Source organism: Atta cephalotes (genome assembly GCF_000143395.1).
Source record: "Atta cephalotes unplaced genomic scaffold scaffold00022, whole genome shotgun sequence".
NCBI lineage: Eukaryota > Metazoa > Arthropoda > Insecta > Hymenoptera > Formicidae > Atta > Atta cephalotes.
Window position 1 is genome coordinate 3,011,927 of NW_012130086.1, and position 17,766 is coordinate 3,029,692.

Consider the following 17,766-nt stretch of genomic DNA (forward strand, 5'->3'; position numbering starts at 1 on the left):
TTCTTCTCTCTCTCTCTCTCTCTCTCTCTCTATATATATATATATATATATAGAGCTTTCTCCTTCTCTCTCTGTCTTGGGTTTGAGATTTGCGCAGTGATCGCGACGTCCACCCGTTAGACTCATTGCCAAATTAACGACAGTCTGAACGGGAAAGGATTACGGATTCACATTTAATTTTTATGTCTCGATCGTTTTCTCCATCAGATTTTCTTCACATTAACGTTTTCGTTTAGAGTAGTTTCATGACTTTGACGACCGAGCGTAGTGTTGTGAAAGAGAAGCTGAGGGAGTAAATCTTGTCTTCGCGATCAGTGTCCGAAAGTGCGATCGTCAGTGAGATCATCGGAATTAGATCGTTCGTAATATCGATTTCGCGCCGTTTGCTCCCCTATTTCCAATCTTCATCTACACACCCTCTGTAGTCGCGGTTTTTCGCGTCTGACTCGCGAGAGCAGTACGGCCACATTTATGGGGGTGTCCGGAGAGTGTGCGATCAAGGGCAGCAAAAGCAGCCACCCCTGTCACTGCTGCAGCCACGTCGGCAGTTCCGGCGCGAGCGTGCAACAGTCGCAACAGCAGCAGCAACAGCAGCAGCAGCAATCCTACGAGCCGTATCACCATCACCACCATCAGCACCATCATCATCACCATCATCATCATCATCACGGCAAGCACGCACCGCCAAGCGCGTCGCCGCAGCACAACAACAGCGGCGACAATAACATCCTGGCACCGTTGCGCAGCAAGATGAAAGTGCTCAAGAAACTCAAGCGCAAGATGGGTCTAGGTGAGCCACACCTCCATCACTTCCTCATTGTCTCTGATACTTTCCGGTCACTGCTCGGCCGATCATGCGACTAATCGATCGATCACAAACCCTGCTCTGCACTGCTCTGAGATTTGTCCGATTTTGCCGGTCAACGACATTCGGAAGGCTTCCTTTATAAATGAGGCTTGATGGAACAAAGTTTATCCAATAATTAACCAATAATGTTTGGATTCATCAACTTCTGATTTTACATATCTGTCTATTTACAGAATTTAATATTTTTGAATTTGATTGCGAAAAAAATTGACTTCCCCCATATATACTTTTATTGATGTTTTATTGTTAGCTAATATTATATCGTGTATCGTGTATCATCATACTCCCAAGCTCTTGCCAAAGTGATCTGCATTCAAATCGTTGCTGTAAAATTGAATTCATCGAGCGTCCCAATGAATATTGCTGAAACCGAGTGGTAAACTCTCTCGTCATCGAGAAATGAATCTCCAAACTCTAAAACGGATAGAACGAGCGGGGAAACAATTTTGGCTTTTCCCTGCGGTTCGTCGGCGGTTTATCGCGAGTCCAATAATTGTTGACGACGGATCTGCTGCCTTCAACTTTTCACCATATTTTGGGAGAAGTTTAATTATATTATTATTATACTATTATTACTTAGGAAGGTATTTGTGTTGAGAGGCGGTTTTTAATTGTAATAAAAAATTAATATATGTTTTATATATGGGGAAACGATTTAACTTGTAGATAGAACTTGTAGATAATAATTTTGGGGAAAGAATGAACTTTCAATTAAAAATTTGTTATTAGTGTTGTATGTACTAGATTTTTGCAGATCAATCGATCTGTGATAAGAAGAACAGTTTTGCTGAAATCTCTAAAAATTTAGCTAGTTACAAATCTGAAAATAATTTTGTTTGGATCATCAAAGTAATTTTGTACGATCAAGCTGATTGGTAGAATATTGAAACTTTTTGTAGCATTGACATTAAACATTTTATAGAATTATTTTGTCCAACAAAATCATTTTTTGCAGATTTATTATATCTGGCTAAATTAATTTTTAAATACTTCAGCAAACCCATATCCTTGTTGGATATGTGATCGATTCTAAGTTGATACGATACAGTAAAAGTTGATCGAAAAGTACTGGATACGAAGGAGCTTCGTACAATTGTTCCGATTTCAGAATGTATCGTCACGCTTGTTTCCATTTAAATAAAAGCTCATTTCGTGGCGAATTTACTGCCTGAGTTGTGTTTCGTTGACCGACTTTTCCTTCAATGGACGATCCGTTGAATTCCACAAGGTAGGCGCAGCACAAAAGGATATATAGCTTCTCATTGACTTGAGCTTCTTCGTTTCACTTCCAGCATCCTGCAGCGTTTTTATCGGGTATCTTTGTTTTGCGATTCAGTCTTTCATATCGACGACAGTTTCTCACAAAGTAACCGGAAACTACTTCTCAATTGCGCGATTTTTGTTTTCGAAACTTATTACCATTCTTTTCTTCATCTTTCACATGTTCATCATCACAAAATTTTGAACATGATGATGGGGGAAACAAAAGGAACACCGAAGATTTAATTCGATTGTGTTGAATCACAATTTTTACTTTTATTTACTTAGATTGTTTTAGAAAGGATTAAATTGAAGTCCACTTAAACAGTAATATAGAGTAACAGAAAATCGAACTAATACTCTTAATTAATGATTCATGATTATATACATATATATTATTTTTTTATATAATTTATACATCTAATTAACATTATTAGTATGTACGTGATAATGTTTGAAGAATATTCATATGATACTTTTTGTAGGTACACGATTCCAAGAAAATGTTTTTGTTTGTGGCTACATTCTTGTTGTATCTGTACATTCCGGTGTAATCTGATGACCGAGATCTTTAAATGCTATTTCCCGGCAAGATTTGTAACACGGTTTTTTACTATCAGACAAAGCGTCAGTTGTTGTCGATTGAAATCGAGGTTAAAGGTTATAAGTGGAGTTTTACGAATGGAATGAAGTGGAGTGGAGTGGAGTAAGGAAAAAGAGTAGTTTTTCTTACTTACGTGATAAATTTTACGTGTCAACGACGTTCCTCTACCGGGAGGTTTCTGGGGACCAACGCAAGCCCTTTGTGGGAGGGCTTTGAACCGTTGAAGATTTGTAAAAGGAATACGTACTACTGGGATACTTTATATCAAAGGGGAATTGTTTTGAACTTATTCTTGCGTAGTTTTAATTATTTATTATTATATCAATAAATACGTAATATGACTTTATTATTATAAATCTGTTCTAATTTTTAAGCTTATATAATTTTTTAAATCTAATTGGCAAAAATTTTACACTGTATTTACATCTTTCGCGAAGTATAATATGAATTAAATAAGTAAGAAACAATATGCAATATGTTGCAGTTTTTCGTAATTACTTGAATCTTATTTTTATTGAGCACTAAAAAATTATAATTTTTTTTTTTAAGGATAATTTTTTTGTAGTCTTGATTGTTCGATCAATTTTTTCTTCATTTCTGCAATTGTGTATAAGAGAGGTAGCTTTTATCTCTATCTCTCTTTTCTCTTTTCCTCTTTTGATCAAAGAAAACTGGAGAAAACAGCTCACGAAGCTACCTTGAAATTTCGAAGTTGTTTCGTTGGTTGCTTTGCATGAAACATTTGGCCTAACTGTATTAAAATATTCTACAGTTTTGCTTTTGTTATTTATTTTTATTTCTTTAGAACATATAACAATTTTTACTTTGAGAAAAAAGATGGAGAGAAAATCAACAAGATCAATATATAACAAGAAGAATATTTCTAGTAAGATAGGACGCTTTTTTGCTATCATCATCATCGCGGAATGAATGAAACGAAGAAAGTAAGTGATCGTATTGCTTCTGGGATACTCTTTGCTTTTCCTTCTTTTTCTTGTTTTTATTTTGCGGCTTGGTGAATCACTCGATTGCAGAGATTCTCAATCTTTTTACTTTCTCATCCTCATCGCGCCTCCTTTTTTTTCGCTCTCAATAGCCGCGGCTGAGATTTCTTTCCTTCTTGCGTCTGTTATAACCAGTTTGTCTTACAATTCCATCTCGTATTTTTTCTTTTTGTCCTCGTAACCGGGATTATGTTGTTCGATCATCAACAAGGAGAAAAAAAAGAGAGAATTTTTTTTCGTGTTCAATCGTGCAATCGAGAAGTGCCGGTCATGAACTAAAGTTGATTTACCTGTTCGAGGAAAGGGTCCTTTTCCCCTTTCCGATCTGAGTCACTGAAAACGATTGGTGACGCATTAAGTTGCTGGCCGTGACGAAACGTTATTGCAATGTAAATTGCATAATGCTGCGTTCGCGCGTGCATACAAACAATGTATCACCTGCGTCGGATATGATTCAAGGAATCAGAGTTTCCCACAAGTTTCACTTTGCTATATCTATTGAAATCTTGATCTTCGGTTATTAACATACTTTCGAATCCACAATAAATGTTTAAACCTTGATTTATCGATTTATTGAATTTAATGAGAGAATTAATTAAAGTATAAAATATTGACGTTCTTGGAATTTGAAGTCTTTTATATGATAAAGTTTTCTTATTAATTTTCTTACTTATATATTTATTAATTTAGTTATAACGTAACTCGAATAATAATTTATTAAATACACGTTCATGTACACGCACATACAGTGTTGTTAAAGTAATTACTATCGTCTAATCATGTATTTCTCATGGTATCTCCTCAATTAGTTAGAAATAGAATGTCTTACGGTTTCTGCGTGTCTGTCGAGTCCTCTTTCCGGAATGGGTGAGCAAGTCGTCCAAGTTGTCTCGTAGAAGAAGATAGCCCAAGGAACGATCACTGACCGTCCTCACTGACTCGACAACCTCGCACACCCACCCACCCACTTTCCGCTTCGCCGTGTGACGTCAGAGAGCGAGCCGCGGAACCCGTCTTTGTTCCCACAAGCGTTTCGCGAACCGGTTTTGCGGTTCATGATGCCGCGTAGTGTTCCTCTCAGCTGGTCGGACCGTTTAATCGGGGAATTCTCCGCCTATTTTAAGGGTTCGGCGGCCGTGTCCTTAAGAGTCAGTCCTTTCCAAGAAGCGTTCATTCATCTTTCCTTCCTGAATAAGGACGGAAGCATAGAATCTTGCATAACGCATAAATCAATGAAAGTCCTTCATTTCCGTGAAATAAAAGATTCTGATTAGTTGACTTTTTATACTTTAAGCATTATGCGTTATGCAAAGATCTGTGCTTTGGCCTTAATGATTCTAAATGACAGTAATAACACTGGCATGCATATGCCAGTAAGATATAAGCATATCGGAATTCATAACTGCAGCACATTTACCACATTCTTATCTCAACAGGATACATGCATGTAAATAAATATATACGTAGTATATCTATATATGTATATACACGTAGTATATCTATATGTATATACACAAACCGCAGAATGAGTTCAGCGAACTTCAAATGGATTATTTAATCGAAAACGGAGTTAGTTCGTGTAAATCTGTGAATATCAAACAAAGTTCTCGCCAAATAAAAATCTGTTACATATAAAGCCATGCCATTTCATGAGACGCGAAAAATAGCGTCAGCATAATCATGTGCTCTTAACTTGACACTGAAAGTTGGATTTATTCAAAATTGACGTTAGACAGTGAAAATGTATAAAAAAGAATGCAGTTTTGGGTGTCTTTCAGCAAGTGTCTTTCAGCAAGAGATACAAATAATATAGTGAATCACATTACGTATCCTTATTGTTTATTAATATTAAATATTGTTTATTAATATTAATAAAGATAAAATGATCACTATGTTACACTACCTTTTACTGGAAAGCACTATTTGTGTGTAGCGTTCGGTCTTGAGAGCTCTGAAAGTTAGATTTGTCTAAATTCCATAGCGTCAGATATCTCAAAGGAGGATGTCTATAATGATTCATTGTATTACATTGTCATCTATATCTCTTGCTGGAAAGTACTCAACACTATATTTTTTTAAAATACTTTCCATTGTCTAAAGTCAATTTTGATCATATAACTTATTTTGAAGTTGAGCATTAAGCTTCGATAAGAAAAGGTATCTATATTAATTTAGATATCTTTAAAATAATTGCCATTTTTTGTTTGGAGTATCTTTCGTTTTTCTCTGCAATGATACGTACCTTCTCAATTCGCGCTGACCGATTCGCTGATGTTCTTCGCAAACATAATTTCGACAAGGTATCGCCCGCAACATCCGGCTGGCGGCACATCGTGAGCGGAAACGAGGGTATTCAAGGACGGAAGTCGACATCGATAACACAATGGAGCTGAGAGTTCCGTTTTCCTGGATCGAGTTCTTTTGAGTCGACTTTTGTCCGAGACCAAATGCGTCGATCAAGACGTTCTACATCTCAATCCTACATTTTATCCAAGTCCTCGATAACAAGTACGGACTTAGACGTTGGAATAAGATCCTGTCGTTTTTCGCGCGTGTCTGCTTCGCGCTCCTCCTTTTGCGGAGGCGATCGTAATCTCATGATGCGGACGTGGAAAGTGGACCTTTGCGGAAGCAAGGTGCGTGAACACCCCACGTGAATACGCAGCGCGTGCACCGGAAGCGACTTCATAAGCAGACTACTCGCGTACCTATCTCGAGCCGTTCGGGCTCGGCTGCGTGAAAATTCGTAAGATCACCCTGCCGTGACGCGATTCGTTCTGAGCCACATTCGTCTCGTTTTACGTGGCTACGTTAAACGTGACGTAATTGCAAAACGTTTTCTGAATATTTAATTCCGCGATTTCTCGCATAACTCCAACAGCTGAAGCTGTGTTATTATAGCCTATCTCTCTTCATACGATCATGACGAAGACCTAAACATCCTTGTTTTGTCTACTACTCGCGCGAGATGATTTCTTTCGGTATACATTTGTTTACGAATAGACGTGCCGTTGCGAACTCCTGCTGACTTTCCTCCACAAGTCTAATCGAAAAAATGAACTAACTGTCAAACATCTGTCATCGGTCGAAGTGTTTCCAGAAGACGCATTGCAGAGTACGAAGAGAGCTTTCATGAGAGTGCTTTCGAGAAGCTCATTTGCTGAGCTAAGACCGCTGTTGCTATTATAACGTAATGGATTCTCGAATGATAGACCAGATAGATCGTAGACTTTCATAAACTCCCGTCGACTAGAAAATATCTCGTGACTCTGAAAACAGATGCGAAAACAAGTCGAGTTTAGATTCCACTTGAATCTCTGAGATAATGAATTAATTAGCCGTTAAATACAGCCTCAGTCTCAGATTTCACGAGCGAACTTTTTCCATTAATTAATTAGTATCGCGGCGAATATTATTTCTCGCGAATTATGTGAGGCAGAAAAGCATTTAAAGCGAAATTAAATGTTTTGTTGAAATCAACGTAATACTTGAAATTTATTCGATGCAAATTACCCGAGATGAAGGAGCACGACGATGAGGGAGAGTTGTCAGTGCAATCTTCACGCATATTCTATACATAAATCTCTTAACTACGCAGCGAAACGTCTTAACGATGCGTTCTCCTTCGTATAACCCTGAATACACCACGAGTTAATATGGCGAGCGCCCCTTGCCGAGATTTATCGCTACTGCCTTTTTAGGGTTTTCTTTTCCTCCATAGAAATACTCTACTGTGCTCAAGTATGTTCGTCATGGTTTTAATGCTTTAACGTGGTGAGACAGCGCCGTTACGACGGGATCATTTCTTAATTTGAGCACATTTGTTTGGCTGCTTCTGGGCTTCTTCTCATTTCGATTCGCGCAATTTCTTGTTCAGAAAGCCTCCGAACTGTTCTCTCTCGGCACGCGGCATGTACTCGATATTTTTTAATCGCCATAGAAACGAAGCCTGCAGTTGCCTGGGTGTGCCGCGATATGCCTGCTCGAAGGGTGCTAAAAATAGAGTCGTAACGAACTTTAGGAACTTTAGCTTTAGAAGATAAGAACGTTGTATAAAACGAAGGACACAAAAATAAACGTTATATCTTTGGAAGACTAGAATCGTGTAAGGTATTGTTGCGGACATTTACGCTTATTTATTTTAGACTGTTATCCTTCCTTTTTTAAATATGCATCAAAGACATGATGATTCATTTTTCTGATTGAAATTGTGGGTTCAGTTATATACGGCACAATGGTTCTCTTGGCCCTCGAGCTGAGACTGACTTTTTCAAGAGATGTTCTATGATGAAAGAGAAAGAGAGAAAGAGAAGCCCCTAGAGCCCTTCACTCGCAATACACATATTACTCCTGGGAGTAGAGAACCGCCTCTAGACTTTAATGGAACAAATGTTGCGAAACCGCATCGTCGCCCTTCATACCCTCGAATTACTTCGAGGATTTCAATGCCGATGCAATTTCGACGATGATAATATCATAGAACTTGTCGAATACTTTAATCGAATCTTTTTTATGATTCGATGCACGATAATCTGCAAATAAGAACTTTTCTCAGCAATCGTCGTTAAAATCTTTTTCGAATCTTCAAGCTCCTTGATATGAAGTTCTTCATTGCAATAATGAGCTCCAGATTGAAAGCGAAGATCTGTTCTTGAAGGACGCCCTTACCGAATAATCGAGTCGATCGCTGGATTATTAACGTATAGTTGTTCGGAAACGCAGAGCAGAAGTCCCCCTTTATCACGAAACTTTCGCTGCACTTTTATATTTACCCTCGCCGGAAGTTGTCGTTGATACTCGCTGATTGGGATAGAGGCATACTTACCGCCCACGAACAAAACGCATCACCGAGAATCGTCGAATGGAAAAAAGAAAGGAAGGAAGGATTATGGTGAAAAATCCAACGTTATCGACCCACGCGCAATTCGCGCGGCGTGGCGCCTCAATGAGCGAGCCAATGTCTGAATGAACGACGAGATGATTTAATTGCCGAGTGTCAGAGTTCATTTTGACGACGTGACTGTCGTCTGACCAGCGCCTCTCATTCTCCATGTCGCCCACCCGCCGGCCATACGAAATCAACCTAATCGCAGGAAGTTCGCGGCTGACCCTCGCGATTGAATTCAATTAGAGACGACACGAGAAAATTTCTCACAAGAATTTCTCTCGCGTTTAATTATCTAGCCGAATGTACTCTCGAGAGTGTATTGTTCTTCGGCGCTCTGTGATTATAATTAAGAATTATTGAGCCACTTTTCGTAGTCATAATTAAATTAATGGACTTTGAGTAACAGATAATGAATATTTTAATTAAATGCAATTTCGTTATGCCGAATGACGATGGCAAGATTAATTTATCTGTCTGTGCTCGTCTTCGTCGAAACCACCCATGTGCACTGGCGATCCCGTGAAAGTACCGGTTTTATGCGATAAACCATATCGTCTGTAAACCGCAGGAAGCCTGCCGGTGATAGAAACAACCGGCGTTTATCGGCATCACAACCGTAAACTTCTACGACTTTTACTTGCTTTCCTCATCATGATTTACTATCTGCGAATTTTCGCCGCCGAAAATTTCACAACGCGACCCGAATCAGACGATAAACTACGCGCTATTATCATATGTTTCCATCATCAAATCCGTTTCGATCGTTTCTCGGCATTTATGCGATTATCGCTGATGATTGTGAGATCATCATAAATAACCAACAATCTCCAGCCCGGCGTTACGGCTTCAATGCTTTAGCAACGACAGAGATTTTACTGTTAAATTTATAGTGTCAAATTACATCCAATTTGAGCTAAAACAATAGCGAGTAAATAACTTGATTCAAGAAAATATATTAAATTTGACTCAAATTTAATTCATTATTCACTAAGTGCATACGTTAATATAAACGTTGTTTTCTTTGAAACTAATTACAAAAATGGACAGGTTTACATTTTGGTATGTATAGAAATAAATAACAAAATTAATTTAAGGGATGGGTTGCCGTTGTTCTTTGGATATTTAACAGTGAATTATAAGAAATAAATAATCCCTGGCGTTACAGTTTTAGTAATACGATAGAGATTTGAATTATAATTTTGAAAACATATATATGTGTTGGAATTTGAATTGAAAAACTATTCGAATGAGAAATATATATCATACGTGTTGACATTTTGATGATAATGATCCGTATGTTTTATAAACTCCAAGTTGCTCACGATCGATGATTCACGCGAAAACAATTAGTAGATTATCGCCAGGAAGCAACAGCCGCTCTCCATCGAGGCCTTCTCTCTTCGCAAATCTCCGTGTGCACGCTAATTTGCGTCTAATTTAACATGAATGAAATCCCGAAGGCAATGCCGATGATCACACTCTAACGAGCTTCTCCCACGCGTCGTTTCTACCTTCCAGGCATTGTCTCAATTCCACAGAGAAAATCTTCGATTTTCTCTTTACATACGAACTTATGATTAGCCAGGATTTCACCGTGATGGCCCATTGATATTCCATGCCGATAATAATCGGTACGGCTGCCGTAATATTTAGAATTGTGGCGAGACATACGTCTTTCGCGTTCTTTTAATCGAGATCCAGAGTGTGTAGTATCGTTTGAGGCGCACAAAAAGAAGAATCCTGCTGGAAAGAGAACGGCGGTGAATTTTCCGCTTCATCACGGTTGAGAGCCACGGTGAACCATTCGACCTCTGGTGTAAACCGAGAAAGTCCGCGGATGACGCCAACGAGAGCAACTGGATCGGATAAATTAAAGACGTTAAGGTCGTTGCCTTTAATCTTTTTGTCGATCAATTACGTCTTTTCCTGCGTAACTTGGAAATTGGCGTAACACACCGTCACCACGAAGGTCGAAGTGACATTAAAGAACGCAAAAGAGGAGAGCAATCTTTTACGTGTGTTAATCATATTGGGTTTTTCTTTAACCCTGGAATTTGCACGTGAATTCCCACGGACTTCGGTAGGTTTTATGTAGATATTTTTTTTGTGGAAGGGGAGGATCAGACACAGAGAGAGGAAGGAAACAGGAAGGAAAGGCACGCGGGATCGTGCATAAGGGGAAGCCGATGACGGTGGCTTCCCTCCAGGATATTAAGGGCAGATGGACCGTGAAACTTATCGTCATAAGAGCATTATGCGATTAAGGGTTCGGTTTCTATCGAGTAATTCTCACACTAAAGTGTAATGCAGTATATATCGTACTTTATTATTTTTTTTCTTTCTGAGCGTCGCTTTAAAAAAATTCGGTGAATTTTACATTTAGAGATTCAGTTGTCGTTTTCAGTCAGTGAGCTCGAAATCATTTGGAGCTTTTACACGAAGTCGTGTACATAGCACGTACCGAGCTTTGCATATCGCTATCAACCCCCTGACAACGGCCAGTCTGGCTGTGTCGAGGGCTGGGATCGATAGAGCTTCTATTGCGATATCACGCGCAAATCCCATGGGCGAGTATGGTGGCGACAGTGGTTGGGATGGTGGGGGTACTCTGCGTCGCGGAGCCACCCCCACATTTCTACGGAAATCCTATATAAAAAAAAGGAGACGTAGCCCGTTCAATCCTCTCGATTTGCGCGGCCAGACTTCGCAGCTTCATATTCTTCCATGCTTCTTCGGCGCTCTTCTACTCGCTTTGAATGCATTTTTCATCATCTACCAGTCTCGTTTACTGCGAATTATTGATTTATATCGATGAAAGCTATTATAATAAGTTGTAATAATAGTAAATTTTATACATAGATGAATCAATAAGTGACTTTAATTTTTATTATCTTGAAGTAATTGAGTGTTGAGACCAATTTAAGGTTACTTATTGTCTTACCTATCGTAATCATGTAATTACAAACGGTGATTCTAAATGGTGATTCTAAACGGTGATTAATATTTCAGGCGCACGTATGTAATCGTTGTAACCCCGTAATATTTGACACGTTGTTCGAGTCACCCCTAATCGATTAGTAACTCCCTACATAGCCGATCAAGTATGCTAATGTCCCGTGAAAATCGCCGAACCATGAAACTCCATTCGGGATATGCGTGGATTCTTCGTTCATTCGTCTTTTCTCACCGCGCAAGCTCGCTTTTAGATTGTTTTTCTAGAAAAAGATATGTAGGTCGCTGCAATTCCCTCCTCGCGCTATTAAGCGACATGCTTACAAGATCAAATACGGCTTCTCAGGATCATCGATCGGTTTTCAGGACAACCGGAGGGTGCCGGAATGCCTAAAAGCTTAGGGTCCTTTTGTGTTCTTCCCTCTCTCTGGTCTTTTTTTTAGATCTCGTTCTTTGGCTGATGAAGGGATGGAGGGGGTCGACGCCAATGCCAATGCTGTTGGCTGGCTTTCGTCGGGGCCAGGTGGTGCGCAACCGTTGCTACAGCATGCATCGCCATCCCCAAAGCCGTGTGTTCCGCTCCTGCGAGCAGCTGCAGCTGCGACATATACAGCGACGTCTGTGCGCGCGCGTTGCGTGTCGCTCTTCAGCCATTGGAGGGTCGAATTCGCGTATATTAACGCTTGAGAAACGTATTTCACTATTTACATATTTATACTATCAGAGATGCGCGTCTCCGTGACGTTCCTTGTGTCGGGGCTTAATTAGTCTCTAGGAAGAATCCATTTTTAATTGGCCAATATTGCGTTTTATATTACTCTGTAAACAGTTATTCGTAATTGCGAAGAAAACGGGATGTGAATGAAAAATGATTATGGAGAGAAGAGAAATTGAATTTATGTTTCAATTTGAAAAATAAATTCTACAATATAAATACTTTAATTTGAAAAATAAATTCTACAATATAAACAAACTATTATTTATTATGTTTACATCAAATTGATCATCAAAATGTGCATAGACCACCAGTTTATTATCAGTTTTCTATTATTTGTGTTAATTCTTAAGTTTAATATCGATATATGAAACTTTCTATCATTGTATGCTACGCCTTTCGCTAATATCAGTAGATAAGACCGCGCCTTATCGCTGGCATCCGCAAGGTGAGATCCTCCAGATACATCCGCCTTTCCGTTTGAATGCCCTGCTGCCATGCACAGCTTGTCGAAGTATATGTGTATGTGCACGTGCCCGTGTATTGACGAATCACACAGACACACGTAATGACAGCGGGGAGTTGGTTGGGGCAGCAACCAACGCAGCAGATGGGGAGTTTGCTTCTGTAAGCCAGTCGTTGTAGCCGCGTGGCTGAGGCTGCCCGTCTTTTCCCGGCCTCTCCTGGCTTGTAAATCCATTCGTGTTTTCCTTTTATCATTCTTTCTTCTTTTCTCTATTCGTTTTTCTTCCGATCCGGAAAATCGGGAGGGTGAGATCCGGAAGACAATGTGAGATCGTTGCGCGTGCCACCTTTCCCACCCTTCGTCTTCTTCTTTCAACCCCTCCTCTCTTTGCCCCTTGGACACCCTTCGCCGGATCTGACGTTGATGAAAATCCCACGTTGAGAGTCAATCGATCACCTAGTTTTCAATCTAAGTGAGTACTCATCGATTTTCTTTGTCTCAAGCTCGCGTTAAATAGATTCCGTTGCGCTTCTGCTGTCCGCGGATAAAAGGTTCAATCATGGGAAAACATTTGCTCTACATTATTTAATTTTTTTATTTTGTCATTTTATACTTGATATGTTTTTATGATTTGATACAATCTTTTTATAAAATTTTACAGGAAAAATTTTCAAGTTATCTTCAACAATTTAATTCGCCAGTTCCAGATTTTTTTCTGTTTTGCTAATGATATCGGAAAATTTCTTTGTCAAAGAAAAATCTGTACTTTCCTATGCAAAATTTTTTTCGTAAAAATATATTTGTTTGATCGTTTTTGAAAGTCGTCATTGTTTTGCGTTCTAAGCTCGAAGATGTCTTTGTCCTGTTCTAAGATCGAGATGTCTTTGTCTTGTCAACGATCGAGGCGACCATTGACAGTCAATAGAGCCACCAGAGTGGCACGATTGCGCCTGTCAGCACACGTTCTCGGTGAGTACAAAAACGTATCGTTCTCCTTTTCTCCATCTTTCTCTCCCTGAACTTTGATCTCTCCCTTTGAACTCCCCTGCTAAGAATCAGCTGCTTTCACATCAGTGAACTTCTTCCTCACACAATGTGTCGAATCCGAAAACTCTCCATTGCTATTTATAATAAATATTTGATACACTAATTCAATCGACAAACACATTTAAAATATGATTCTGAAAATTTTCAAAAAAATTAATGTGTAATAAAAATAAATTAGTAATAATAAATAATAGATTTAAATAAATTTTTACTTACTAAAAAGCGACACAACATTAATGACTAATGCCAATTTCCAACGTATCTTAATTTTAATCTCGGTTCAACTCTTCATCTTTTTCTAGTTCCATGAATTAGAAAAAGATGAGGAGTAAGTTGAACTGAGATTAAAGTTAATCTATTCTTGATGAAAACAGGCATAATTTGCAAGATCGAAGAAATTGTTAATTATTGATCCAATTTGTGAAATTGTAACTGACTACATTTATAATTAACGAAGTATTAATTCATGATGGCCACACATCGCGACTTGTGAGTCATTTTCTCTTTTCAGTCGCCTATACTCTTCGAAAGACTTACATCAACAACTATCTGACTGTTGCGTTTCTCCAATTTATTCGCTCGAACGAGCGCTTATGCTTCCCTAGTTGGTTTGTGCTCGAAATTAGCGCGCAGAGCACGACTCCGGTTAACGACTAGTGCGATGACACGCGTTTCTTTGTCGTACGAGGAAGCGGAATTTCATTAACGCGACCCCATGCTTTCGTGAGTCATCGCGACAATATGTTGCGGATCGTTTAAGGACCCGATACAATCGGCGGTTTGCCTTTCTCTCTCTTTCTCTCGTCATATATCAGCAACATGGCGTAAGAAATCTAATTTCAACTTCGCTTAGAATCATAACTGGGTCGACGATACCATCCACAACAGCAACGACCGCGTCTTCGAGGCATCGTGTTATTCCTTTTATTCGCGAGACTCTACCACGCGAGTACGCCCAACCGTTAAGCACAATTACACCGCGCGATACCATATATCCCGCGGACTTTCTATCTAATTAAACACAAGTACACCACGTAGGCAGCGGCTCTAACGCAACCCTGAATTATCCAATGCACTTGTTTCTCTACTTTCATTGCTCATCGTGTTCATCTCGACGTTTCTCTGATCGCTCGACCGCCTGCGTGCGTCTTGCCTTATAAATTGGCGATTCGCTATGCCACGTTAAATTCGCGCACATCTAAATTGAATCTTGTGAATTCCTATATTGAATTTATTATTGAATTAATTAAATTGGATGTTAAAGATTTCATTGGTTTTAATTTTTATTTAACTTTTAAGTAAGTATACATGAGATTCTCTAAACATTCCCAGAATTTTTTATTTTTATAGATATATTTTTATAGATATATTTATAGATATATTTTTTAATAGTATGTATAGAATTAATTTATATTATTTGTACCAATATGAAATGGAACAACAGAGAAATAACAAATTAATATATATGTATTATATTTCTTTAAAATTCTGGATAATATTTTTTATTTTCCTTTTTAGGCTAAGGAGATTTTTTAAGATAACGATAAAGATTTTTTTAAGATTTTTTAGATAAGGAGATTTTTTAAGATAACTAGGATCATTGTCCTAATTACTGTGCCTGTCTTCATTAGTGTGCTTTTGTATTTTAATAAATCATAAAGAAAACTAGCACGAATAAGAAAAAATATTTTTTTTTTGTTAAGTTAAATTATGAATGCATAGGATATCGAATATTTTATTTTTTGAGTTATTAAAGTATTTTAAATATTTTTCGAAAGATATGAGGAATTTATGTGAATCCAGTAATATGTACCGCAAGATTTTAAACTTGTCCCTATTAATGTGCCCTGTATTAGAGCTGAGAACATTGTGTTCAATGAGTGTACATTGAAATAAATATAATTGAAATAATGATTTATGTAATATATTAACTTAAACAATTAGCTTAAATTTATTATTTGTTTTAATAATTATACGTTAAAATGAATCAAATGTGGATGTGTAAATTGAGGGCACATTAATAGGAATAGACAAAAACATGTTTTTTATTTTTGTCATCAAAACATTATAAAGTATTAACATTTTTTAGATTAAAGAAATATTATAAAGAAAAGAAGTAGTTAAGAAACCGATATTGATTACAAGCAGATAAAATTAAATATTTAATAATAATACAATATTTAATAATTAATTCAGTAATAAGCAAATTAGCTAAAAGGCACATTAGTAGGAATATTTACCCTATGTGTGGGATGCCTTGGCCACCCACTTAAAGGTTAAAACTGCAATTCAAATTGATATTAGCAAAGATATTCACTTTTTTTTTTTTTTTATTGATAGGAATTCTAGAAGTTGCGTCAATGCTTGTCGATCGCAAGATTAGACATTGCAGTTCGAACCCCGATCGCCCACGTAAAACAACTCGAGTGTGGCTAAAACCGTTAATCCCGTGTCCTCGGAGACGTTATGCAGGAGAACCGGCCCAGTTTCCGCTGTTTTCCCTTTCTTTACACCCCCGCGCATAAGTCGCTCGCGGCGATCCCGCACGTGCGAAGCATGACAGATGCGACACAAACCCCCAGGTTCCGAGGGTTGAACGAGGGATGTGATATCTTGTGGCCACCCTCTCTCGTTAACTTCGTTAATCCGATTGTTCGTAGATGGGCCGTAGTGGTCGCGTTAAAAGTGCCGTGATGGGAATATACACTTGTCGTTATGGGGTTTCGTTACACCCCCTAGTCTAAGGAGCTTAGAGTATTTCAGTCGGGTTTGCACCAAACAGTTTTGGCTCACTTTAGGATCGTAAGATTCGCTTTTATAAAAGTTCGTTAATAGCGCCGCAAATCAAAGAGTGTGAGTCACACTCTGTGTCGCCGCCATTCCTGGCTAAGTAAGGATTAATAGTACCAAGAAGGTCCGAGCGTTCACGTTCGCAGGTCGCCGAAAAACGGGTCATTGAGGGGTCTACGCCGAGGGATAACTCTCTCGGATAAAGATCTCGGGCGTTCTTCTCTCTATCAAGCGTTTACCCAACTACGCCACATACCAGTGTTTCTGCCTCGGAGGCTGATCTTTATTCCGTCCGTGACGCGAGCCCAATTCCAGATAGAGAGGTTGTTTATGAGAAAGGATATGTACATTCTTTCGCTGTTTTATTACGAAAGCAAAATAGGCAAATGACAGAACTTGGCACGTAATTACGAAAGAATCTTGTACAGTCATCAGTACAATGACGCTGACCGCATTAGAACGGTTATCATGCTATATCAAGCTAATCGCGCGAATATACGCCGTAATGTAATCGCATAATTCTTATCGCAATCTACATGATAGACTCTTATCTTTATTATCGCCTCGCAGAATGAATCGTAGTACGATCGCGGCGATTAGGAAGGCTCGGAGTCGAGTTCGACGACCTTCATCGCCCCGTTATCTATCCGCTCCTAATCGCGATTCCGAATCGCGTGTAGATAGTAGCTTAATATACCGATTGTTTACCGCGTGCTGCATCACGCGCACGCGAGGTACTCTCCATAATTATGTTAACCATGCGTACTATCTCCGAGAGCTACCTCCTTCGTATGGACGATTACTTTTCTATCTCGCTTGCTTTCCCTACGCTTTTCCTCCCTCTTTCTCCCTCGATCGTAGCTTCTCGTTTGCGCCTCGGGCTGTGTGCACGCGTTATTATTATTTCAGCATGACGAGAGACTCGCACATTGCCATCTTACGTAACCCACATGATGGTGGAGAGCAAGACAGAAAGAATGGCAGAGAGAGAGAGAGAGAGAGAGAGAGAGAGAGAGAGAGAGAGAGAGAGAGAGAGAGAGAGAGAGAGAGAGAGAGAGAGAGAGAGAGAGAGAGACGTCGTCGTCGGTCGGGGGAGGGGAGGGGAGGGTAGGGAGGGAGGACGGTACGGTCGTACGGTACGGACGGTAACGGTAACGGTTACGACGGTTACG

At 39.1% G+C, this 17,766-nt stretch overlaps 1 protein-coding gene across 1 annotated transcript in view; it reads left to right on the forward strand.

The window, feature by feature from the left end:
- Window positions 1-471: 471 nt before the first annotated feature.
- Window positions 472-17,766, forward strand: part of LOC105619590 (protein neuralized) — a 30,024-nt gene continuing 12,729 nt past the window's right edge. Inside the window, exon 1 of the mRNA XM_012201108.1 lies at window positions 472-790. Coding sequence (XP_012056498.1) covers window positions 472-790 — 319 coding nt within the window. The remainder of the gene's footprint in view (window positions 791-17,766) is intronic.